This window comes from Notothenia rossii (genome assembly GCF_949606895.1).
Source record: "Notothenia rossii genome assembly, chromosome: 6".
Lineage (NCBI taxonomy): Eukaryota > Metazoa > Chordata > Actinopteri > Perciformes > Nototheniidae > Notothenia > Notothenia rossii.
This window is the reverse complement of record NC_136909.1, coordinates 8,652,111-8,677,548: the sequence shown is the minus strand read 5'-3', so window position 1 is coordinate 8,677,548 and position 25,438 is coordinate 8,652,111. Positions and strand designations below refer to the sequence as shown.

Below are 25,438 nucleotides of genomic sequence, written 5' to 3'. Positions count from 1 at the left end.
GTCACCAAACTCCCAAATTCAGGAAGTTGGAACTTTCTTTATACGAGTCGAGTTTTAACTGACGTTTCAACGATAAATTAACTCGTTTTAGACAAAAAGACGAGCAGCAGGGGGATTTATTATTGTTTATTTCTTTGTATGATATAAGGAAGTAGCTTTGTGGATCAACTTTGTTCGAGTCGGAGAAGCAGCAGGACTTAAAAGTAACTGAAGATGTTAGCATCGAGTCTGTTAGCTAACTACTGTACAGAGCTACATGATGACCAGGCTCTTAAGGTGAGTGCAGCTGGAAGACACTTTTGTTTATACTGACAGCACATTTGAATGTGTTTTCATACTGTGAGAAAGTAAAAACAGGGGTCCATCAGGTAGCCCCCCTCCTAGCATCAAGGATGGGAGAAGTACTCAGATCTTGTACTTGATTACAAGTTTAGGAATACTCTGTTACAAGTAACATTCAGGATTCAAAATGTTACTCAAGTAAAAGTAGAAAAGTATTAGCATCAAAGCAAACTTAAAGTACCAAAAGTAATCATAATGCCCGTTTCAGAATAATATATATTATATGTTTTGGTTATAATTATTGATCCATTAACAAACGTTGAATAATTTATATACTGCTTAGAAGCATGGGAATGTAATACAGTTGTAACTAAAGTCTGATTTAAGTGTTGATCATATGGTTTATCATTAATTTATATTATATCTGCAAAGTAACTACAGGTTCTACACAAATGTAGTGAAGTAAAGTTACAATATTTTCCTCTGAATTGCAGTGAAGTAGAAGCACAAATGGAAATACTCAAGTAAAGTACAAGTACCTCAACATTGTACTTAAATACAATACTTGAGGAAATGTACTTGGTTACTTTACACCACTGCTGTGTCCTAGCATGTTTAGTGTACATCTCAGGCCTAACACAGCGTCATAGAGCGTCATAGGTGGCGTGTGGTGCAGTGGGTTGTAAGTTGGTGTTGGGATCAGGGGTGCACAGGTTCAAACCCCGCTGCAGTCAGCATGTCGTTGTGTCCCTGGGCAAGATACTTCACCCCAAATTGCTCCTGCGGGGATTATCCACAGTATTGAGCATGTAAGTCGCTTTGGATAGAAGCGTCTAACAAGTGACATGTAATGTAATGTTATGTCATAGAGCACCTGTGAGCTCAGAAAAGGCTGCAAAGCAATGCCTAACATGCCCGCTTAAATAATAAAACAACAGCTAGTGGTGGAAGCGTTCTCACACTTGCTAAAGTCAAAGTAGCAATACAATAATATATGGTTGGTAAAGCGCTATACAGGTACAGTCCATTTACCAATTACAATAGAATAGTACTCGTTTGTCGTTATAATAATAATCATATCACTTTATTTAGCACTTTTCATACAACACATGCAGCTCAGAGTTCTTTACAAAACGGCACATCACAAGTTAAAAACAAACAACAAAAAATTCCCCTTTTATGTAACTTTAAAAGGTACATGCAGCAATATATAACATTTGATCAGGTTAATAGAACACATACAATAACTTGTATATAGACTCGTATTGCATTATTCGACTTTAAAAACTATTTTTCTTTTTGTATTACTTTTATATAGTATATTTTAATATTGTCTGCTTATCTGTATTATTGTGTTGCATTGTTGGAGAAGCCTGTGACCTAAGATTTTCAACGACATAATTCCTTTGTAGCTATGTTAGTTTGACAATAAAGACCCTTGAACCTTGAACAAGGAGGTAAAATGTATGATGATAAAATAAAATAAATAATGGTTTCTCCCTGACAGATAAGACACAAGACAACTGAGTCGATGCAACAATATGAAATATAAAACCCTGTAAAACAAAGTGAACACATAGGTACAACAGAAATACAAATAAAAAAGATTAAGACTATAAAATAAATAAAACAATATAAAGGTAGGTTGTAGGTGCCATAACGCTACTTAGCTCAAGTTCATTATTTGTATTATTATTCGTTTACGTCACCTTTATTTGTTTGTTGAGCACTTCCGGTAATTGTCACATGGGTGTGGTTTGGTTACATAAGTCACCTGTTTGATGTCGAGTGCACATGACAGAGGGTGAGCTTGTGCTGTAATTTTTTCTGTTGATCGTTTTGTCCATAGTTACTATGTTTTGATTTTGTTTATTAAATATCCTTAAAACTATATTGCTTCAATATGGACTTTCTTTTCGAAAAACGCGTCACAGTTTATAGCCAAGTTTAGCCTCTCGGCGAATCAAATATAACTGGGGATTGATCCGCCACAGTAGGTAAATAATAGAGACTAAGAGAACATTTAAAGTGGGGGGTTGCTAGCAAAAAGCTAAAAAGATGTGTCTTTAGCTGGTGTTTGCTGCTGATGGATATCGTAACCAACAATTATATGTCAATGTATATACATTTTTTATTATTTTTTTGTATGAGCTGACAATCTTAATCTGTTAAGTAACAAAGAAGTGGATTGAAAAGTACAATATTGGTTTTGAAAATGAAGTATAATGTAGCGTAACATTAGAATACTCAGGTATATCATCATATGCAACTCCATATTCAACAACAGGAAGGTCATCACCTGAGCTTCTCCTTTCCTACTATTATAATTTACAATGTGATAAAGCCCTTTGTAAAATAGCTTACTGGTAAAATGCGTATATTGCACTGCTGCACCTCATTTATCAATTGTTTCCGATTTAAGTGAAACTCATGATAGCATTCTTTTGCAATCATAGCATTTCTTCTCAGTAATCAGACTCTGAATCAGCTACCGATTTTTGTAGGTTTGCAAGAAAATTGATTTGTCTTGGCCATTTTGTACTAACTTAACAAAAGCAACTGGACAGATTATGTTTTGAATAGTGATTGCCTTCACCTATTTGCCCTGCTGATTGCCTCCATTTTGTACTAACATAACAAAAGCAACTGTACTCCTTTTAGGGCTGCACGATTTGGGGATTCGGAATTGGGATTTTCCTGAGATATTGTGATTCGATTTGCGATATTTGTTTTTACGCGACCCAACGGAAGTTTATTGTAAAATGCGGCCATATCTCCGGCTAGGAAGGTCGTATCAACGTGCTCCCGTCTCTAGCACCCCCGCAGCCCGAGCTACGAGTGAAAGAACTAAACTTACATGAAACTTCCGTTGGGTTGCTTTAAAGTCAAGCTTCAGTTTAAGATTCACCCTGTAATAGATGTACAACATGTGATGGAGCATTACTAACCTGACTCAGATGGTTTGTTTCACCAAACCATCTAGGAAAGCTCCATTGGAAGCCATTTGGAAAGGTATTTCAAAAATACTTGGCAGGTGATTGGATCAATCTGTCTATCACCTTCTATCATGGGCCACTTCTGATTGCTTAACAATGACTGGTACATACGGAGCACAGCACTTCTGATTGGTTAACAATGACTGGTACATGTGGAGCACAGCACTTCTGATTGGTTAACAATGACTGGTACATGTGGAGCACAGCACTTCTGATTGGTGTGGATGACTGACACACAAGAAAAAAAGAAAGAAAAAAAGAACCGAAATAAATCGCAGGCTTTGCGATTTGATAATTGCATCATCGATTAAGCGTTCAGCCCTAACTCCTTCCCTACAGATTCTTTTTGAATAATGATAGCCTTCACCTATTTGCTCTGCTGATTGCCTTCATTTTGTACTAACATAACAAAAGCAACTTTACTTCTTCCCTACAGATTATCTTTGAATAGTGATGGCCTTCACCTATTTCTGCTGATTGCTTCCATTTTGGATTGGGGAAATTAGGTTTTTCCCGTGTTCCATCAATTGTCCTTTTATTCATACAACCATTACCCTTTGTCCTCTTGTGGATAATTAACTGCCAAGTCAAATAAAGGAAAGGAAAAGTAGCTTGTCACTCAAGGACACTCATCTGACATGCTGTGTTGTGAAATTCTGTTTGGAAGTTTTCTAATATCCCCTCTTTCAATGGGCCTTAGAAGTCTAAATGCTATTTACTGATTAATATGCAAACATTTTAGATTCATTGTAAAACAGTAATCTACATTTTGCATTTAAGTTAAAAGAAAATAGAAATAGAGTTGTAACAAAATACAGGTTTAAATTATATTTTTTTGTATTAAAATGTATTAAATGATACCATGTATAATTGATAACTTTCTTATGTATGAGAACTTCTCTCTAACAATTCTCTCTTGAATGAAAAGCTTAAGAAAATCAAGAAATGGTCTCTTGTTCTTGTAGTAAACATAGAAAACATTGCATTTGCTTTTGTAGGACCCATATTTAGTGTTCTTACACTCCCTCCGTTCCCCTAGCTTTCCCGCTGTATCAGGAAAAACCGGCCTGTATACCCGGCCTGTTTTGAATGTCATATCTTAATTTGCTCAAGCGTTTTCTGTTCTTTGGTAAACAAGGAAGTGTTCAATGTTTAGCTCAGACACATAATCAGACCATGGGGCCAAGTGCCCTAGAGGGGAAAGCTGGTAAAAGACATTTGATATCATTGTAACTTTTTAACGCTCAGAACCTCAGCAGGGTTACATTTTGTGCTGAAATAAAGCAAGCAAAAAAATTTGTAAAAGTATTTTCAGACTTATATGTGTATCTATAAACTAATGCACTACATATACAAAAGCAATGACGAGCTAAACTGAAGCCTAATCAGGTTGAACTGGCACCTGAAGAAAAGACAAGCTAAGAGTCAAACAGCAGCAGATGGACAGTTTAGTTTGTTATTGTTCATTTGTAAATTCAACATGTACATTTTCTACTTTTTATGTTTATTTCTAGTGTTTTTAATTTGTATTGTACAATGCCATGTCTTTTATGCTGCTGCAACACAAACATTTCCCAAATTGAGATCAATAAAGTACTATGTTATCAATAAAAACCTTTTAAAAAGCAGGATGAAATGGACAGGCTAAATAAAATGTCTAATTATTTTACATAACATATATGATATTGCTCCGGATAGGATATTACACAAGAATACAATCATTCTGCATTTTATTTACTCATGTTGGTGGTGATAACTGTGTGCATTTTAATCTGGGCTCATGTCACATTTAAAACAAGAGCTTTATATAATAATTACTACCCCCCCCCCCTTTAAATATCTACTATATATTCTATTTTTTAGACCTTGCAAAGGTTGCCCCCCAAATATCTTTTCAATTTCCTTCACTAAATGTAACCGTGTCTCTTCTCTCAAATGGTTCAGGTGGACAAATACCTGCACGACTTCCAGCTGTCAGATAAGACTTTGATGGATCTGTCAGTGAGGTTTCGGAGAGAGATGGACCGAGGTCTGAGCCGAGACACCAACCCCACCGCTGCCGTTAAGATGCTGCCCACGTTCGTGCGCTCCACTCCTGATGGAACAGGTAACACTCGTCTCATAGAGGAAATGTTAGTATATATATAATGTTAAAGCGTCAATCTGAGGCGCGGTTCAGAATTTTTTCAATGTTGTTTCTGTGTGATAATTATTCACCTGTACGATATTTAATTAACATAAGATAAGATAGTACTTTATTGATCCCAATTTGGGAAATGTTTGTGTTGTACAATCAAATTAAAAAGACTAGAAATAAACAAAAAAAGTAGAAAATATACATGTTGAATTTACAAATGAACAATAACAATATATAGTATAAGTATGACACAGATGGAATATTAGATATTAAACTGAATATATAGATGTAACATGTACAGTGTGATTGTATTCCAAGAGAACATAGAGACCAGTTCAACATTAATAAAAAATGTTTACATTATAACACAACTGTTGTAATATATATTATATTACAATGTTCACAGGTGCATGGATTTATTGCAAAGTAGGTTTGTTTTGATTACTTTTTTCCCATGAGCACGAGCATGAAACAAGTCAGTGAGCTAATCGGTTAATCATCAGAAAATTAATTGTCTTTTCTTTTGTTAAATCAATTAATCAGTTAACCCTTGTGTGTGTTCGAAAGCTGTTACCGTTCATGGTGTTCGTGGGTCAATTTTGACCCATGATTTATCTCGGTCCAAAACACTCCAAAATAATGACTATCATCCAATATTCTTTTAACTACATCATAACTAACTTATTATGCATTCATAACCTTACAATCCTGTTGTAATTTTATTTTATGGCCCCACAACACATTACACCACATATTTAAGTAAAACATGTGATTCAATTCACTCATTATATTTCCTATAGTGAAGACTAGTGTTGTCACGATACCAACATTTGGGTTTCGATACCGATACCAATTCAAGAATTGCGATTCCGATTCTTTTTCGATACTTTTCTTAAAAAAAGGGAAACAATCTTAAATGTAATTATTGTGCTTTATTTCACACCAGAACCATAACACAAACTTTTAAACAATGAGATCAATAAATAAAATAAATGACTAGAATTTGTATTAAATACAATTAAGCATCATCTATAAACAACTTTTTAGTTTTTCGCTTCTGGTGTCTTTTTGGTCAACAAGCCGAGGCGCAGCGGCAGTTGCACTCCCACTTGCAGCCATGCTTCTCGTTTTCTCGCATGCTCTGGCAGCTAGCGCGTGCACGAGAGAGGGGAGGGACTTAGAGCGTGCTTGAGAGGGGAGGGACTGCAGGCACGGCTGCAGTGTAGGGAGTGGAAGCAGAGCGCTGAATACACACGGCTCTTATTACAACGGCGCTTTCTCACCAGAGTACTTTTCCACGTCATTCTTAAAGTATCGATACTAATGAAACGGAGGAATCGTAACGTTTTTAACGGCAGGGTATCGCGGTAGCTTTCAAGTATCGGTACACCGTGCAACACTAGTGAAGACAGTGGATTATTACGTTATCTGACTATAATAGACTATTAGAATACAATTTCCCCCCAAAAGGTTTTAAATGATTGTTTCAGTGGATGAAGGGGGAGGGGTGTCTAAAGTCAAAGGTGAATTTTGATTGGGCCAAATTTGACCCCGAGTCACCCAAAACAATGCTGCTGGGTCTCCCCAGACCCGAACACCAAATTATACACTTTTTTTTTTAGAGACCTTCAGACTTGGCTACAATTGTCAAAATCATGTTTTTAGTGTTTATATAGCTGTTGTGGAGGATATCATGCAGCCTTGTTCTGATAAAAAAAACTAGAGCGTATGTTATTATATCATTTGAACTTGAAACGGGTCACGGGAGACCCGAACACAACATAAGGGTTAAGTTCTTTGTCATGCAAAAATTACAATTACATGCCATTTTTTAAGGTTAGACATTGATTGGGCTATTGCTATGTTTGAATTTGTTTAGTTTTTTTAAATGTTCTTGATTTTTCTCAGACATTATCATTTATTATTAAGTCCAGAAAACAGTGTTCGTAATTTAGAAGAAAAATAAAGTTAATTGCAGTACTACTATTCATGCATTACACATGCCTGTCAAGCGTTTCGCGTAGCTCCACTAATCCACAAAAAAACAAAACCGCTTTCTAAACCTTTTATAAGCAAGGAACTCCGATAAAAATGGGGATTGTGTGTGTTTATTGTTTTGTGTTTTGTTTTTCTTGTTTTGTTTGAAGAGCAAGGTGAATTCCTGGCTCTTGATCTCGGAGGATCGAACTTCCGGGTGCTCCTGGTCAAAGTTATGGCTAACGGCAAGCAAGAGGTGGAGATGGAAAATCAGATTTATGAGATTCCTGAACACATCATGAAAGGCTGCGGCACTGAGGTAAGAAGCATTACACATATATATTAGGGCTGTCAGTCGATTCAAATAGTTAATCGCGATTAATCGCACATTTTTTATCTGTTCTAAATTTACCTTCGAGGAATATTTTTCAAGTTTTTAATACTCTTATCAACATATGAGTGGACAAATATGCTTTATGCAAATGTTTATTATCATTTGAACAATGACAAATATTCTCATGAATATTAAAAACAAAAATCTCAAACAAATATTCGCCTCAATTCAACCTGGAACCTCTCTCATACAATAATACAATACAAAGTGCGTGCGTGCGTGCGTGCGTGCGTGTGTGTGTGATGGATCGTTGGAGCTATGTGCAACTCAAGGCATATGCGTTATTAATGCGTTAACTTGACAGCCCTAATATATATATATATTAGTGTGGTCCTTAGTGCCATGTACTAGTGCCCCCCCCCCCCCCGGGTCTAGACACTGGTGGTGTGGAATGGATAGTTGTGTTCGGTCTGAAGGGGAGGGGCTTAGCTTGACCCTGGATTCAGAGGGACAGGAGGTGAAAAGGGGGGGAGGAGGGTTGCGTTGAGTCACCTGAAATGACAGCTTTATCGGAGCGCTATGATAGGCTTGAGAGAATAGAGCAAAGTGATTGGTTAAGCTGGGGAGTGACGCCCCCGATCACTTATTGAGAGGAGAGAGAGTAGTAGTAAATGAATGAGTAAAGAAGGTTTCCTGGTTGAACTTGCGCTGAGCTTCATTACTTTTTTTTAAATAATAATAATTATAACAAAGAGATGCAAAACAAACAAAACAACATTCAAGGTACAAAATAATAATAATTCTCAAATAGTCTCTGTCATGTTCAACAGGGGCAAGAAGAAGCTTAAACAACTTTTCTGGTCGTCCCCCCAAGAGCATACATTTTTATTGAAAATTAAAGATTAGCGTCATGTTGTAAACAAATACTTTTTTTTGTACAAAACAACCAAAAAGAAATAACTTTTACAATGTCAACAAATAACAAGTATGAGTTCACAGGTCCTGCTCATAACCATTAATGATTTGGTTTCTAAATAATAGTTTTAGTTTAGATAAACTTGTGCAATATTACAGTTATTCCACAGATCAACACCTTTTGTTGTGATGCAATGAAGTTTGGAATTTGTTCGTCTGGATGTTTTTTTAAATGCAGTTTCCTCTCAACATGTGCATGCCCTCTCTCCGTGTGAAAAGTCCCTATATTGATTTGACTTAGCCATTCCCAGTATGCTTTTTTAAATAACTGCTCCTGTCAAATGTGGACTTTGTTACACTTGTATCTTCTATGCACTTCTACCAAACTTCTGCTCTTTGCTCGGTAAAGCTTCCTGTTAAAGATACTCAACCCACATTCTAGCAACGCTTTTTCAATTTTGCCTGATGAAAGGATAAATGCAGTGCTTAGGGATAATAAGGGCTATTTCTCACGTATGTCACCCCGCCACTGATTATCTATCATTAGTGCTCGCTCTTTTGGAAGGCCCGAACCCTTAAGAGAGGAAGCAAATTACACCTAATGCGACATGAAAATAATACATAAAAAAACAAAAAGGTGTTATAACAAGATGGACGTTTATTTATCTCTGTAGGGAAAATCACGTGTCATGGCAGGAATTACCACTTCCGGTTCCTTCGCCAAAAAGCAATTCAATCTCTCCGTAGGATTTAGGAAAACAGCTGGAAATAAGGTCTGTTGTTGACACACATTTAAGAGACAGATCGCGTTTTGTTCTACGACATTAAATACATCAGCAGTGACCTCACTGGTGATTTCTGAAGAGTTTACGTGTCTGAAAAACAATGGTTGTTAACAAGTGGCTGAATAGGACTACAGGGGTTGTCGAGGCCGTTGTACGTCATTACGACGGACACGTAAACACTCCTCTAAGTTTGTTTGCCCTGTTCTGCTTGAAAGCAAGTACATGCCTCCAGCAAACTGTTAAAAGAGTGTGTGTGTGTGTGTGTGTGTGTGTGTGTGTGTGTGTGTGTGTGTGTGTGTGTGTGTGTGTGTGTGTGTGTGTGTGTGTGTGTGTGTGTGTGTGTGTGTGTGTGTGTGTGTGTGTGTGTGTGTGTGTGTGTGTGTGTGTGTGTGTGTGTGTGTGTGTGTGTGTGTGTGTAAAATAAGTAAACTTGCCTTCTTGCTCTCCCCTCTAGCTGTTCGACCACATCGCTGATTGTCTGGCTAACTTCCTGGAGAAGTTGGGCATAAAGGATAAGAAGCTGCCTCTGGGCTTCACTTTCTCGTTTCCCTGTCAGCAGACCAAGTTGGATGAGGTGAGTGATTTAGGCTTTCTTCATTTACTTGAATTGAAACTATATTTGATCTCTGGAGTAAAATGCAGATTTGACCAAAGCAAGTTGTTACGATCAATAATATCAACAGCAGACTCATTACAGTTTACTGTTAAATAGCATCATGCATGGTTCTTAATGGAATCAGGCTGGAAACATGATATTACATGAACATCGTTCTTATGTGTATATGTAGGTACCTAGGTGTCACCAAGTGAGGTATGGCAATTTTCAATTCAATCTTTATTTCAGACTCAAGGTCCATATCACATACAAAAAGACAAGACACACATCAATAAATAAGATCAAAAGCTAAACAGATAAAAACAAACAGATAAAATAAATAAAATCAGTCCAATCAAAAGGAGCCACACTTGCTCACTGTATAGGCTATTGAGCCAATGTTGTGTTCTTTTAACTTTAGCCCGTTTGTCACCCAATCAGTGTTAATTGTTGAGATATATAACTACTACTCATAGGGCTGTGCAATTAATCGTATTTTAATCTTGATTACGATTTTGGCTTGCAACGATTACGAAAACAACGTAATCAAAATAAAACGATTATTTTCCTGCATTCCCTTTCGCAATGATGCTCTCAATTTGTATTGCGTTATGTATCCTGTGAGTGACATTAGTTATCATATTTATATATGTTTAGTAGGTTGTGGAAGTGCGCTCCAAAATATTTGTTGATCTTCTTGATTTATTATTTTGATATTATTTATTTAAATGTAGATATAAATGTATTATTGATTTTTTTATTGATTTTTCAGTTGAATTATACTTAAAGTTCACGGTAATCAACTGTTAAAAACATACTGTTCAAATTATTTTTATTTTAAAGTTCAATAAATTGATGTTTTCAAAGTCAATGGATAGTCGTTTTGAATAATCGTGATATCAATTATGATTTTTGCCATAATCGAGCAGCTCTAACTACTCACATCTACTACGATTTAAATGACACTTTACGGCATAGCTGAAATAAAATGTGTTCTGCTCTTTAGTGCTTATTTCCTTCTTTACAGAGTGTTCTGGTTTATTGGACCAAAAGCTTCAGAGCATACGGAGTAGAGGGAAAGGATGTGGTCAGCCTTCTGAAGAAATCCATCCAAAAACGAGGCGTAAGTTCACAAAATCCCAGTTTCATGGTATATTTTGGAACATATCCATACATTACGTTTTTTTTAGTAATCCTGCATTTTTTCTGTGTGTCTCTTGGTCTTGATGTCCCATGCAAATTATAATATGGATACAAAATGTACATGACAAAGGATTTGTATTTAGACCTCAAGTTATATTTATATAATTATTAGGTAGACCCTCCAGAAAAACGCGATTCTGCGATCGCAGAATTTACCGCATAATCAGCAAAATGGCACAGATTTTTAAAAAGCCGCATATTTATCAAAAGGCTGCATAATCCCCGCATTTTTCCACACAAAGTTGAGAAGAAAAAAAAGTTAACTCGTCTTGACGTGACGTCATCAGCTCGCGCATCACAGAATGTAAACAACACTGTATAGAGCTCATTTACCAACGAACATTTCTACTAAAGACCGGACAAAAAGTGGGGAGAAACTATTCTGCACCCCGTGCAACTGTGTGTTGCAGCATAAGAGAAAATCGACGGTGATGACCCACTTTGATTCATTCAAACATTCGAAAATGCTTTCTGCTGCTGCGGACAAGAAAGCCATTCAACTCCCGTTCACCGAGGCATCAACCTCCAAAACCCTTTCGAGGGCTACAACAAACGAAGTGAGTAGCCTACAAGATTGAAGCTGGTCAGATAACGAACGAGTAAATGAAAACAGAATGAGGCGGAGAAGTGTGTGTGTGTGTGGGGGGGGGGGGGGGGGGGGGATTAAAATAGCCCAATTGCTTTTACAATAAATAAACATTGAATGTTTAATGTTTAATTGAATAGTAAAGGGGTTTAACGTTAGTGGCAGGTTGTGTGTGAGAGAGAATAAATAAAACAGCTCAATATTTAAAAAAAATGTTATTCTTTTCCCCGGCATATTTAGCATATTTCGCAACTTTCCTAACTTCCCGCAATTTCACCGCATAAAATCACATAAAACCCCGCATGTTTAATCGCATAATCAAGGATTTTTGCCCGCGTTTTTCTGGAGGGTCTAATTAGGGATGTCAGAACTGTTAGGGTAAAAGGTTCAAACCAAAAGTGAGCTTTACTCAAAAGCTGATAGAAAACAAAGAGAAACTAACAAACACTAACCATGGGACACGAGGAACAGGAACATCATCACAAACAGCCAGGTAAGGTAACATCGAAAACAATCGCTCAAGAAGCTCAAGGGAAGAATAAGCACAAATACACTAAATACAAACAAGGCATCACAAGACAAGACACAGCTGGGAGGGGAGGTGAAACCCAATCAGACAATCAGGCAGTAAAACTAGGCAAGACAGGAAGTAACAGACATAACATAGGGGTGACACTTTTAAAAATAAAAGTGGAAAATAATAATAATACATTTTATTTTAGGCGCCTTTCATGACACCCAAGGACACCGTACAATTTGTTAAAAAAAGAAAACTAATAGGCAACAGAACATGATAAAAACACAAACAGGAAATCATGGAGGAGACAGTCAAGTGGACACAAATGAAACGTATAATGGGGAGCACTACAGTGAGCAGGCAGATTTGAACAGATGGGTTTTTAATTGGGATTTGAATATGGTGATTGTGTCTGACTGTCGGATGTGCGGGGGGAGGGAGTTCCAGAGTCTGGGTTATAGCATAACCATGACAAGAAATACCAATCATTTTGCATTTGGTCAGCGATGCTCAATATCACAATTAAATCATTCTCAGCATTCACGCCTAAATTAAGTTTGCATACCGGATTTTGTTTATAAATTTAAAAAGGTCGTTATTCTTTCTTTCTAATCTATTTTTGTATTGCTGTGAAAACTGTTTCCGTGTCAGTTGGACTGTTTCTAATCCCCCTTCTACAAGAAGCATCTTCAGGGTCTCTTGCTATGACCCTGGACCTGTCTGACCCAGGGTTCACAGAAAATGCAATGCTCTTTTAAGATGTGGTCCACTTATGGTAAGATTAGCAAATGTCATCTCCACACGACGGCCTGAGATGTGAAGAGTCCTGAGAGAATGAATTATTCATAGTTCACATCTATTGATTCTCTGTTGCTTTCCAGCTATGACCTGACTAATTGCTATCATTTCTGATAAGTGGACTCTTATCGGCATGTTCAGATGTGCCGGCCACCTCTGCATGCAACTGTAACCTGAACTGTGAATGCTATTCAGAGATGTTACTGATCCTAAACAGCACCCACAATGACGAGTGTGGCAGATATGGCAAAGAACACGTGCAAATGTTTCTTAAACAAGTCCTTAAGAAAAGTAAATGATCTCGCCTGAACACTTAAAGAGATTTTACTAGTCTAATTGTAAGATGCTAAGAAAACACTTTTGTTATGTTGTCCAAATCTATGACATGTTTATCTCCCTGGATAAATACAAACTTATAAATAATGGGCAGATATTGTTTATGAACTTTATATCATGCCACAGTCCAGCAAAGGATATCAGTTAGACCCTCCAGAAAAACGCGGGCCAAAAAATTAAAAATAAAATCTGCGCCATTTTGCTGATTATGCGGTAAATTCTGCTATCGCAGGATCGTGTTTTTCTGGAGGGTCTAATCAGTGAAGCAACATATCCAATCCTATTATCCCCGCAAACAAACACTTCCCAAAGTATGCCATATTTAATGTACACTTAAGAAATGTCACACAAGAGGAAGTGATGTTTTACTGAATCTAACTACAGCTGTTATGATATTCATGTTTTCTTGTCACACACTATCTCTCCGGCCTGCTGCTCTGTGTCACGTACATGCATCCTTAAATTTCTATTTATAGTGCGACCAATGAAATGCTAAATGGACTGTACTTATATAGCGCTTTATCCAGTCTTTAAGACCCCTCAAAGCGCTTTACATACATGTCATTCACCCATTCACACAGAGCAGTGTACCTTACTCTAGGACCTAACATTCACACACCGTTGGCCATCGGGAGCAACTCAGGGTTAAGTATCTTGCCCAAGGATACATCGACATGTTGACTGCTGGGATCGAACCCACAACCTTCTGGTTGAAAGACGACCGCACTCCCACAGTCGCCTATTATAGTGAAATAATAGTTTGTAGATGCTCACTTGCTTGGCTTGTGTGATTATGTTAACAGTTTGATCAGATGCTGCATTGCTCCAGTGTTTTTATGCTCTCCAGTGACTGTCTCCAGTCACTTTTCAACAAGCTTTTATACGTGTTGTGTTCCTCATTATAACATCACAATTCACGTGTAAGTCTGTTTTTGTTTGTTTTGTTGTATGTAAAGCATGTATGCCCGCATGTCGCCCTGATCTTCCTCGCCTCCAATCCTGCATTTGATGGCCCTTCATGATTGCATGTCATTTGTTGAAATGGGTTCATCTTTGCTGTGCATACTTTGTTGCAATGTAAGATAACATCCAGCTGTTCTATGATCATAAGAACTGCAAAAACTAATAAAGTCCAATTAAATCTCACTGCAGGACTTTGACGTTGACATTCTGGCTGTGATCAATGACACAGTGGGCACCATGATGACCTGCGGCTACGACGACCATCACTGTGAAATTGGCCTCATTGTGGGTGAGTTCAGTCCAAAGCAAGTAACAAGGAACCATTGAGGTCAGTAAGCTCTTATGCCAATTAGCAGAGCATTTGGATACTGGTGCTGAATGAATCAACACTCAATGAGCAGCGTTTTATTGAGCGGTGCAGCTATGACGTATTTTTGTAGGCTGACATGTCAGACTGGGCTCCTTGACACGAAGCCAATGGTATTTTCCCATTGTGTTTTGGACTTTTGCTTAAAATGAGCTCCGTGGCAAACAAACAATACTTACATCTATTCAGTAGGATAATCTGCACACATGTTTGAAGTGTAAATGCAGTCACCAGGAGTTAAAAACGTTCATCGCTAGCTTAAGCTAAAAGGGGGTTGATTTTCTAATTCCTGCATTTCTAAGCAACGGCCTTTTTGAAGACAGATAACATATTCAGAAATTCAAGAATATCAGGAAATATATTATTTACTGAATTGTTTCATTCCTTAGAAGAAAACGGGAAAATCTCTAGCTTGCATTAACCATAGACCTGATTACGTGATCCTAACCTTAAACCCAATTACTTTGAGAAGAGGGAATAGGACTCAAAACTGCAGCACTCATAATACAACTCATTACATATTTATATTTATAATATCCTCCCATAGGTGTTAGACTGTGTTGAGATGTAGTGTCAGGAAGGCACTCGATTTACATAATGTTCCTACTCATTAAACTGTTCACCGCACCCGGATGGTTCATATATCCATTCTCAGAGCGTGTTTCTGCATTCTGTTTCCCTTTTTAATGTGTTTGTTGTCCACATACTGTACGTGCTGCATCTACAATTAATTGTTTATATAACGCTAACGGTGTATAATTGGAAAACAAGCACAATGAGGGTAGGAAGGTGTAGATGCTCAGTCTGTGTCTCGGAGAACATCCACTGTGTTAATGTGATAACATGTTGCTGATAGATTATCACAGAGTTATTTATTTTTATATTTCAAACGTAGTGCTTGTATCAAATAGGAATTCACATCATTAACATGCATACTGTAGAAATGCTTACACCAAATGGAGCGGCGTTATTCATGAAGAGGCGAATAAGAATAGGTTTTTCTCCCAACTTGGATCAGCTAATTATCGCTGCACTGCAGAGCCTATCACTGCTGAGAAAGTGATTTGTCTTCCCAAGAGCGTGGAGTTATCAATTATTCTTTCAAACTGTCAGTAAGATCACAACCCCTGCAGCCCAGGTGTCTCATTATCCAGAGACAGTTCAGCACATGCACCCCGGGGCTTCAGTTAACTTGGCAGCAGTTAAAATGCAACATCACATCCCATAGCAGGTATCTATTTACTCACACAGGGATCAAAATGAGCTGCAAGAATTCCTTTAGCTAAAAGAAACCACTGGACCTTTTGAATCACTGTCTGTTCATTTGACAGGGACTTGCAACCTAGATGAACTTTTATTACTGTAAATGCTAACACAAACCAATAAAACTATACATACTTTGTAGCTCTCTTCACGACACAGACACAGGTCGGTTCTTTGAAACGGGCGTTTATTTCTTGGAGTTTTAATCTGGTAGCTTCCCCTCTTCCGTCACGCCGTGAGAACTCGTTGGCCGCTTGTCGTGAAAGGAGATTAATCCTTAAAGTTCCTTTTCTGAATAACTTTGTCCCAATGATAACTTGTGTTACAACCCGGCTCTTGGGCTGAAACAAAAAGCTGGGAGGCGAGACGAGGGGTATGGAAAAATAACGATCCTTTATTAGTGGACACAAAAGTAGACAGCCGCGGCGCGAGGCTCACACGGGGAGTGTGCGAGAGGAATGAGAGCGAGAGACACGTATCCGGCTGGGCTCTCTTCTTGTAGGCTTTTCGACCCAGGTGCAGCCAAGCCCCCAGGAAGTGCGCCGGACTCTGTGCCCAACATTCGTTGTGTCCAAACGGCAGTACTGCAACTCCTGTGTCAGTCCGTGACGTCACCCGGCCCAAAACAACTTTTTTCCCATTGACTAACATTGGGAAAGAGACGTCTGTAAATCGGTGGATTTTTTTTTTTTAACTAAATAAACTACCCAGTATGAACTATCTTATCTTATTAGAATCATTCAGTCCTTAAAGTTGTAAAATGCACTAAAAGCCGAATCTAGATTTATTTTCTCTCTCCATTCAGTTCTTATTATACATCCATGGGTGCAGCTCCTCAGGTAAATGCCGGGCCCACAGCACCGGATCCTGTAAACAAAGAGAGAGAGACCACGCAACGCCTAGTGGTGTGAAGGGGTCGTCACACTTGTCACAGACTGCAGCAGAGCTTCAATAAAGACGTCAACCCACGTTGAGTTGTCCAGTGTATCAACAAAACATGCAGTACCAGTGCATGAATAAACATTTGTTCCTAGGCACAAGAAACAACAAACACTTACGCATATTGGTGTAACATATAAAACAAAACTTTATTAAATCATGCCATATTTAACAATTATAATATTAAATGAAATAAAGTATTTATTGAATTTCACTATGAAATTAATTGTGTTATTCTTTTTAATTAAGGCAACTTTGTTACATCATTTACATACTTATTACATAGCAGTAAGGTAGCCACAGGTTAAGTATCAAAAAGTATCAATCAATTTGGGAGATCAGTGGCGATACCCAGCCCTTATTGCTAGTGGCCTTAAAGGGAAAGGGTGATAATGGTTTGAGTTCGATTCAAACATGAATGAATTGCAGTCAAATGTTTTGTCATTCCTGGTCTAACTTTTGGTTGGAAACGACTCTGTAATTCTAATGCTAAAACATTCCACCAATCACTACCTATATCTATTCCACAAAGTCAATTTATGGAATGGGATAAATGGATTTCACGGTTTATTTGGGGGGGGGGGGAAAGGCCCAGGATTAGGCTTGCGACACTGCAGCTACCCAAAGGGAGAGGAGGATTGGCAGTGCAGAGTTTCCAGGGTTATTATTATGCAGCACAAATCAGAACAGTGGCATGCTGGTGTAATATGGAATACGAAGCTAAATGGAAGAACATCGAAACAAATGGGGAAAACTACCAGATTCAAAAACTACTCGGGGATAAAGAATTATTCAGGACACAGGAAAACGTATTTGACCCAATCACAAAATTCACTTTAAACACTTGGAACACAGTAATAAAGAGATACAAAATAGGAAAACAGACAAAGATTTTGAGATGGATAACAAATGATAATAAATTCCAGCCGGGAAAAGAAGATGCGGGTTTTAAGCGATGGGCCCGAGGGGGCATCACAGCAATATGTAGGATGGTGGAAAAAGGGGAAATGCAGAGTTTTCAATATCTAAAAGATAAGTTCGATCTGGAAAGTAGTGACCATTTTAGATACTTACAGCTGAGAGACTATTATATAAAGGAAATAAAAATGGATAAAAACACTAAACAAAATGGGGTAATTAAGGTCATGATTGAAGCATATGAAGGGAAGAAAGGCAGGGTGATTTCAGCTCTATATCAAGCTCTGTTGAAGAGTAGGGGGAATTCAACTCTATATATAAAAGAAAAGTGGGTTAGGGTTAGAAAGAACTCAGGATTGATATGACAGAGGAAGAATGGTATAATGTATGTAGAGTGCAGCATTCAACTTCTGGGTCAAGGGTATGGAGGGAATTTGTCTGGAAAAACATAATCAGATACTTCATAACCCCAAAGATAAAAGGGAGGTATGCCCCGGAACAGAACGCATGTTGGAGGCAATGCGGCGAGGTGGGGGCAGACCACACACACACATTTTTTTTAAATGCCAAAAGATGAAGGGACACTGGGAGGAAGTGTGGGGAGTATTGAAGGGGATATTAGGTTATGAGGTTCCTAAGACCAGCCTGATGTTATACTTGGGGAATCTGGTACAGGAAAACACAGAGGGTGGGGACAGATACCTGATTAAGGTGCTGCTGGCTGCCAGCAAGAAAACAATTACCAGAGCATGGTACAAAGCAGATCCACCTACAAAGGAGCAATGGCTGGGAGTAGTACAGGAAATATTTGACATGGAGAGATTCACACACATATTGAGGGTCCAGGAAGGGAAATTTGAGTCCAAATGGGAAAATGGGTTGAATATAAAAGAAAAATGAACGACACCACAAATTGAGAGTTGGAACCAGACCATGATGTTGCATTAAAATAGGATAGAGAGCTTCCATGTAACTGTTTGCTTTTTTTTTCTGTAATTCAATTGTATACTGAACTATATGTGGTTTTGTATGTTTATAAAAATGTCAATAAAAATGTAAGTGAAAAAAACATTCCTTTCCTCCAGGAACCGGCACCAACGCCTGCTACATGGAGCAGATGAGGAACCTGGAGCTGCTGGATGGGGACGAGGGCCGGATGTGTGTGAACACAGAGTGGGGCGCTTTCGGAGACGATGGCGCTCTGGAGGACCTGCGCACAGACGTGGATCGGGAGATAGACGCAGGATCTCTGAAGCCTGGCAAGCAGCTGTGAGTCTCTGAGCGTATCTGATTTACTACTACATTAAATGTATCAAATCAATGGTTCTTCAATTTGATATATTTATAGTATTATTATGACATGGTGTGCTCATTTTCAGATTCATATTTGTATTTAGTGTCTCTCTCTCTCTCAAAGCTCTTTATTTGTCTCATACTGCCTGTGCTGCAGCACCTCTTTTCACCCTCTGTCTGAAACCAGAGCCCAGTCTGCTCTGATTGGTCAATCGCTTACAGATGTCCCGTTCCTTAGCTTTTCACGTACAATGTGTTAAGAGTGTTAGCCAATAGAAACCCAAGTGTTACATATTGATATCATTATGTTAAGGAAGAAAACTAAGGTGTCCAATGGAGGCGTTTGTGGGTCAGAAACTCCCTCTGGAAGGAACACAGGGATTTTATTCTTTGCAGACCATTCACATGCACACAAACCTATAACACACTACACAAAAGAGAAATCAAAAAGCATAAGAGGGCCCCTTTAAGTGTAGTGTGTTTGCCCACTGTCACAGGGTAACACTACACAATAGCTTAGTTTTTGTATAACAAATATTTTGATTTGGGTACCCTGTGTAGTGTTCCCGTTTTATATGTATGTTCATTTTTATATAAGGAGACATTCATATTTAAATATACAACATGTTATTAATCAGGAAGAGTAGAAATAGAATAGTTTCCACCCTCAGTGACACTGACTTGGTTTGATGAGCTGAATTGATTTTTATAATGGTGCTAATGGTTAATATTGGCCTGTAATTTAGACATGAAATGTAGAAGACCACACAGACTTAATCAGTTAATGTGGCTTTATGATTCCAGTCAGTGTTTACAGAGAAATAGTTGCAGTAATTTTCGATTTCCATCTCTTAATGGCAATATATGATTTTGCGTGCAAATACATGCACCGTGGATTGTTGAAAATCTGTCAAATGTTCTTACTTGAATGATTCTTACTATCTGTAGATCCATATTTAAACAGAAACACATAGTTCATATCATACAGATGGTAATCAAGCTGTACACTTGGAGAGAGCATGTGCAGCCCCAAGCTGCAATATAAAGCATTCAATCAAGATCAATCAAGCTGCAAACCCACTTTAGCCCTGCAGCCCATATAAGAATATAGGGATGGACATTTTGTATTTAAATTCATATAATACACATCAAATGGTCAGATGTAACTCTATCTTATTCAGACTAACTCAAGTTATGTCTTAATATGGCTCATACGTGCACTTAGGTTTTTCATTTCATTTGATTTGTTCCGATCATGGTATGCACAACTTAATGTATAATAATGGTTTACAAAACATGTCTCTATAAACACACCATTGACCAAAGGAGCAGGGAGAAGATAATAATCTTATATTACCTGCCCCTTTCTAAATAAAACAAAAATAAATAAAAATAGATAGTCTGTCCTTCATAACAGTATCGTAGGATAATAAGAGAAGCACAAAAACATACTACAAAAAATACTTATTTCCCACTTGACAGTTAATGGAAAGAAACAAAACAACAACACTTAAACATCACATGTACAAGGACACGTGCAACACCCTCATCTGAGATCTACTGGAGAATGCTTTCTATGCTGCCTTTCTGCAAGAAAAACCAACAGAAAGTAACTACAACAGAGTTATTATTATGTATTTATTTCAACAAGGCCCATGCATACAAATACATTACTCTCAGAAAAGAGAGGAGATTAATTATGCCAGATTTGGCTGTCCTTAGGTCGGTACATAACAATCAACAAACACTTAAAACATTGCATAATCTCTATCACATAAACAATTATAAAACACGAGTTAAAGGTGGGGTAGGTAATTCACTTCAGAAACACTTTTTGTTATATTCCATGGAATGCTCTTAACATCCCAATAGCAATGAATATATTAAATGCTTTGACAATAAATACATAAAAAAATGTCATCTGTTGAAGCCGTGGCGCTGTAAAAAGCACGACCAACCATCTGAGCCGGCCCGGCTAAAATAACTGGATGGCCTACCTGCCTGTCACGGCCCCTACACACGGCGGCGTGCGTTGAAGCTTCAACGCTTCTGTCCATTCACTGTTGAATGGGGTGACGTCATGCTTCGCCGGACTGCATTGTGGGAGCACAGCGTAGCACTGCTTGTGTGTCCGGGAGGGGAGATTCATGTGATTGGTTGTTGGTCGAGCGTCAGACATGCCTGCCGGCGAGCTTCGACGCACGCCGCCGTGTGTAGGGGCCGTCAGCCTTCCATCTCGTGCACAAACTTATCTCGCGCCCTCATTGGTCATGTGCGCGTTCGTGTGTGTTGGAGGAGCGGCTCCGTAAGGAAGTCTGAAGGAAGGGGCAGATTTTTTTCGGCTGCGTTCAAATTCTAGCGCACTCGAGCTGGTTTTTCCATTCTTTCTCTACCTTTAAGTTCAGGTCAAAAAAGTGGACATTGCACAAGCAGTTTCCAGTGATGCTGGGAAGTGAAGGTGCATCTTGATATGGCACACGCATCACAAGGACACTTGATAGTAGCTACTGCAGTATAAGCGGTATTGCAAAAATGTCTACAGGTGGACACTAGGGCTTTGCAAATACGCTTTTATTGCAATTTGCAAAGCCCTAGTTTGAAAGAAACTCTTATGGATGTGAGGATATCTTTAGCTTCTTTGTATTGTGTTGCTGTGCAGGTTTGAGAAGATGATCAGCGGCCTGTACCTGGGGGAAGTGGTGCGTCTCATCCTGGTGAGGATGACCAAAGAAAAGCTGCTGTTCCAGGGCAAGACTTCAGCAAAGCTCCTCAAAACAGGGAGCTTCAGCACCAGCTTCATCTACGGCATCGACACTGACAAGTACGTACGTGTGTGTTTGTGTGAGTCAGTGTGTGTGTTTGAGAAAGTTTAATTTATTTAAAAAAATTATTATAGCGTCTTCCCAGAAATTGGGAAAGTCCTTATTCAAGTTTTTTGCTCCTAATCCCAATTATTTAATTTTTAAATATCTGCCAATATAGAGTCCAGTGCACACTTCTTGTACTTTAAAGTTATTACAATAATTTAATTGGCAACGCAATTATATGCTTTACAATTGAATAGCTCTGCAATGCATTAAAAAGCTATCTTTTTTCAAGCTTTTTATAAAAAGTTTAAGAGACACTTATTCAATCTTGTGATCCTTGTAGACATCTCAATTGTCTGAAAGTGGTTTTGCTCTGGTGCAACTCAAGCCTTAGTTTCCTGAATGAACTGTGGGGGTCTTTACATTTTTTGTTTAAATTTGATTTGCTTCTTACTGCTTTTTGCTCTATTCGCTCTCCCCGCTCTGAAACCTTTCACCTTTCTCTTTGACATCGAAATGCAGTACACTCTCACACTGAGCTGAGATTGAACACATAAATAAATAACATAACATTGATCAAAAGTATTTGCTACGTGTTCTTTCACACATGTAGCTCAGGCGTGAAGGAGAGACGGACAGCGGAGAGTTCACTTTGGATGCACTCTTTGCATTTATGTACTTTTATGTAACCCACCCACGTGTTGACAGTTGACCCCTTAGAACTAAAGAATAGGTTAAGCGTCTTCAAGGTCACAAAAAAAAGTTTGATGTTGTTTTTAACTTGGCCTGAATATCTTATCATGTTAAATACATGTTGCATTACATTAAAGTCTAACTTTTAAGTAACTGTGTTGTAATAAACTAACTAAACCCTAACCCTGAAAAAATAAAAGATGTATCATGTTAATAATACAAACCATAAATCATTGATTAAAGTGCTTTTGCTGTGCTTTTGTACGGTTATAGTTGCACACGCTCTCTCCACTTTCTTACACTTCTATTTTGAGTATAATTCACATGGCAATACAGCAACAAATAAACAATAAACAAAGATACATCTGACTGAAATAATAATAATTATATTATATTAAAATGTTCCCAATGAAATCGTTCTCATTAAGTTTTTCGGCCAAAATCATTATAGTGAAAATCAGACTTTGTGATAATTAATAAACTGTATATCCGTATATGATATGTTCCTGTTGCTGCAGCGTGAACTCTCAGTAATGAGACACCTGTGCAGCAGGGGACGGGATCTAACTGACATTAAAAGAAGAAGACTGTTCACACTTTCCCCAGAGTGAGCAGTGGTAGGGACAGATAATTACCGGCTAGATCTCCATGTGAACGGCTAACCAGGGGCCTATACTACGAATCAGGATTTTTGTTTAGCAAGCTAACTTCAGGGATTTCCGGTCCTACGAAGCTGGTTCACTTTTTAGCGAGCTAGATAACTTATGCTGAGCGGCTAGCCTGCGCCGGAGCAGGATAGGTTCCAGGATAAGAGATCAACTGTGCGGAGTTCTTCTTCTTCTTCTTTGCTTTAATGGCGAATCGCTTCCACTTGGAGCATATATCGCCACCTACTGTTGATTTATTTAATGTCCTTGTCCTCAGACCGTTTCAATAAGGATACATCTATTACAGGTTGAGGTAGTAGCAACCATGGTGGAACAGCTGATAACAACAGTGTGCAGAGCTTAAAGCAATCAAGTCATATTACAGGAGAAAGGAAATACAGTTTAAACTGCCGTAGTAGGAAAGACGTCCGGCCAAAATCACCGACTGTGCTAACGTGAAAATGAATAGAATATCACCTCCCACCTTCAGAGCAATCTGACTATTATAACATTAGCGTTAAGAAAGCTTACTTAAATATCTGCCACAACATAAGTAACCGGATCAAAGTAACATTACGTAGCCTACATTCCGCGGTACTGAGTGCAAACGTCGATGTGTCCCATTATCATTCATATCACATCATAATGTATCATATATTTCCTTATCTGAGTCAGCTGAGCCGTATCTGGCCGTGCAACACTCAGTGTCACATACTGTATGCAGAAGTATTATTTTAAGCAACACATTAAGTTGACGAAACACTCGAGACAAATGTAATTAAAGTCAGATCCACTCGTGTCTTAGACGGGGCAGTGATATCATAAACCTGTTAATGTACGCATTCAAACACTTTTTCTTTTCCCAGCTGTATTCACCTTGCAGGTGCAGCTATGTGGCTTTTATCCTGGATACAGTGTTTAAGTCATGGATGTTTAAAGTTTAACATCTTCATATTAATCTAATAGTATAGTTAACTTTTCATTCAGGAAGTATGACGCTGCGCTGTCAGTACGCTTCTCCATGTTTGTGATTGGTCAAATGTTGCTAGCCCCGCCCCTTTCAAGTGAACGCGCACATAACTAGATAGGGCACACCGGGCTTGAGTTACCGAGTTGATAACCAGCGTCGTAGGACCGCTTAGTGAGAGCGCGTTTGTTTTGGATTAGGTAAACCGGGTAACTCAAACATATCCAGGTTAGGTTGAACTGGATTCGTAGTACAGGCCTCAGATTGAAGGGTGCCATGACGAATATGCCTCGGCAGCAAGTTTGATTCCATCGATGAGATACACATCTGCTTTAACTTATTTTAAAAACACTGTGATATTACAGCAAATAACAACATCTGTTAGGAACATGTCAATCTCAAGTAAACTTTATTTTTCATAAAGGGACATTTGTTGGTCCAGAAGTAAACGAAACAGTCATAAAGACAGATATAAATGCATACAAACCATGGTCAAGGGAACACACACACCCACCCATAAAACACACACACACACACACACACACACACACGCACGCACGCACGCACGCACGCACGCACACACACACACACACACACACAACCCTTCAGCAGCAACAGCAGGGTTTAACTAACAATCACTCAACTCCTTTAGGGAGAGATTATTGCGTCATGTTTCTATTTACATTTCAATTAATTTCAACCAATAAGGTGACTGCTTTTATTCACCATACAATTGCGATATATACAGTAGACACAGATGAGACAACTCCAGTCTCATTTCGCTTCATATTGCTCATATTTAGTGCATTTTTAAATCTCTCTTATCTTATCTAATTGTTGCCTCATGTTTTTAATATAATACGCCATTTAAGGCTTAAACAATTTAAGTCTTAAAACTATAATTAAAAACGTAAAAATAACTGATAACAAGAAATACAATTGTACTATAAATGTGCAACAAGAATATGACAAATTACTCTGGAAAAATAATATATGTGCAGAAGCTTTTCAAAATAACAGTAAACAGTGAAGGTTATATTGAATGTCATTTATATTCTACTTTCAGTTTTTATGCCGAAAAGAAAATTGCAACTTCTTTTAAATCGAGGCTTTTTGTCTT

General features: G+C 38.2%; 1 protein-coding gene across 2 annotated transcripts; it reads left to right on the top strand.

The window, feature by feature from the left end:
• On the top strand, positions 1–22,092 carry hk2 (hexokinase 2). 2 transcript variants are annotated; one of them, XM_079690083.1, is made up of 8 exons: positions 1–276; positions 5,223–5,385; positions 7,563–7,711; positions 9,881–10,000; positions 11,049–11,144; positions 14,614–14,713; positions 18,997–19,180; positions 21,864–22,092. In XM_079690083.1, exons 1-8 carry the CDS (start codon positions 214–216, stop codon positions 22,075–22,077), a joined length of 1,089 nt encoding a protein of 362 aa, XP_079546209.1. In that variant the 5' UTR covers positions 1–213; the 3' UTR covers positions 22,078–22,092. The 2 variants fall into 2 exon arrangements, with proteins under 2 accessions (XP_079546209.1, XP_079546208.1); XM_079690082.1 differs by having other exon boundaries at positions 11,028–11,144.
• Positions 22,093–25,438: the final 3,346 nt, after the last annotated feature.

What these genes read in the sequence shown, in the direction of transcription:
- hk2 (XM_079690082.1), top strand. Translation starts at nt 214, where the DNA reads ATGTTAGCATCGAGTCTGTTAGCTAACTACTGTACAGAGCTACATGAT. An exon ending in ATGATGACCAGGCTCTTAAG is followed by an intron (nt 277 to 5,222) that starts GTGAGTGCAGCT and finishes CAAATGGTTCAG; the next exon opens with GTGGACAAATACCTGCACGA. An exon ending in AATCCATCCAAAAACGAGGC is followed by an intron (nt 11,145 to 14,613) that starts GTAAGTTCACAA and finishes ATCTCACTGCAG; the next exon opens with GACTTTGACGTTGACATTCT.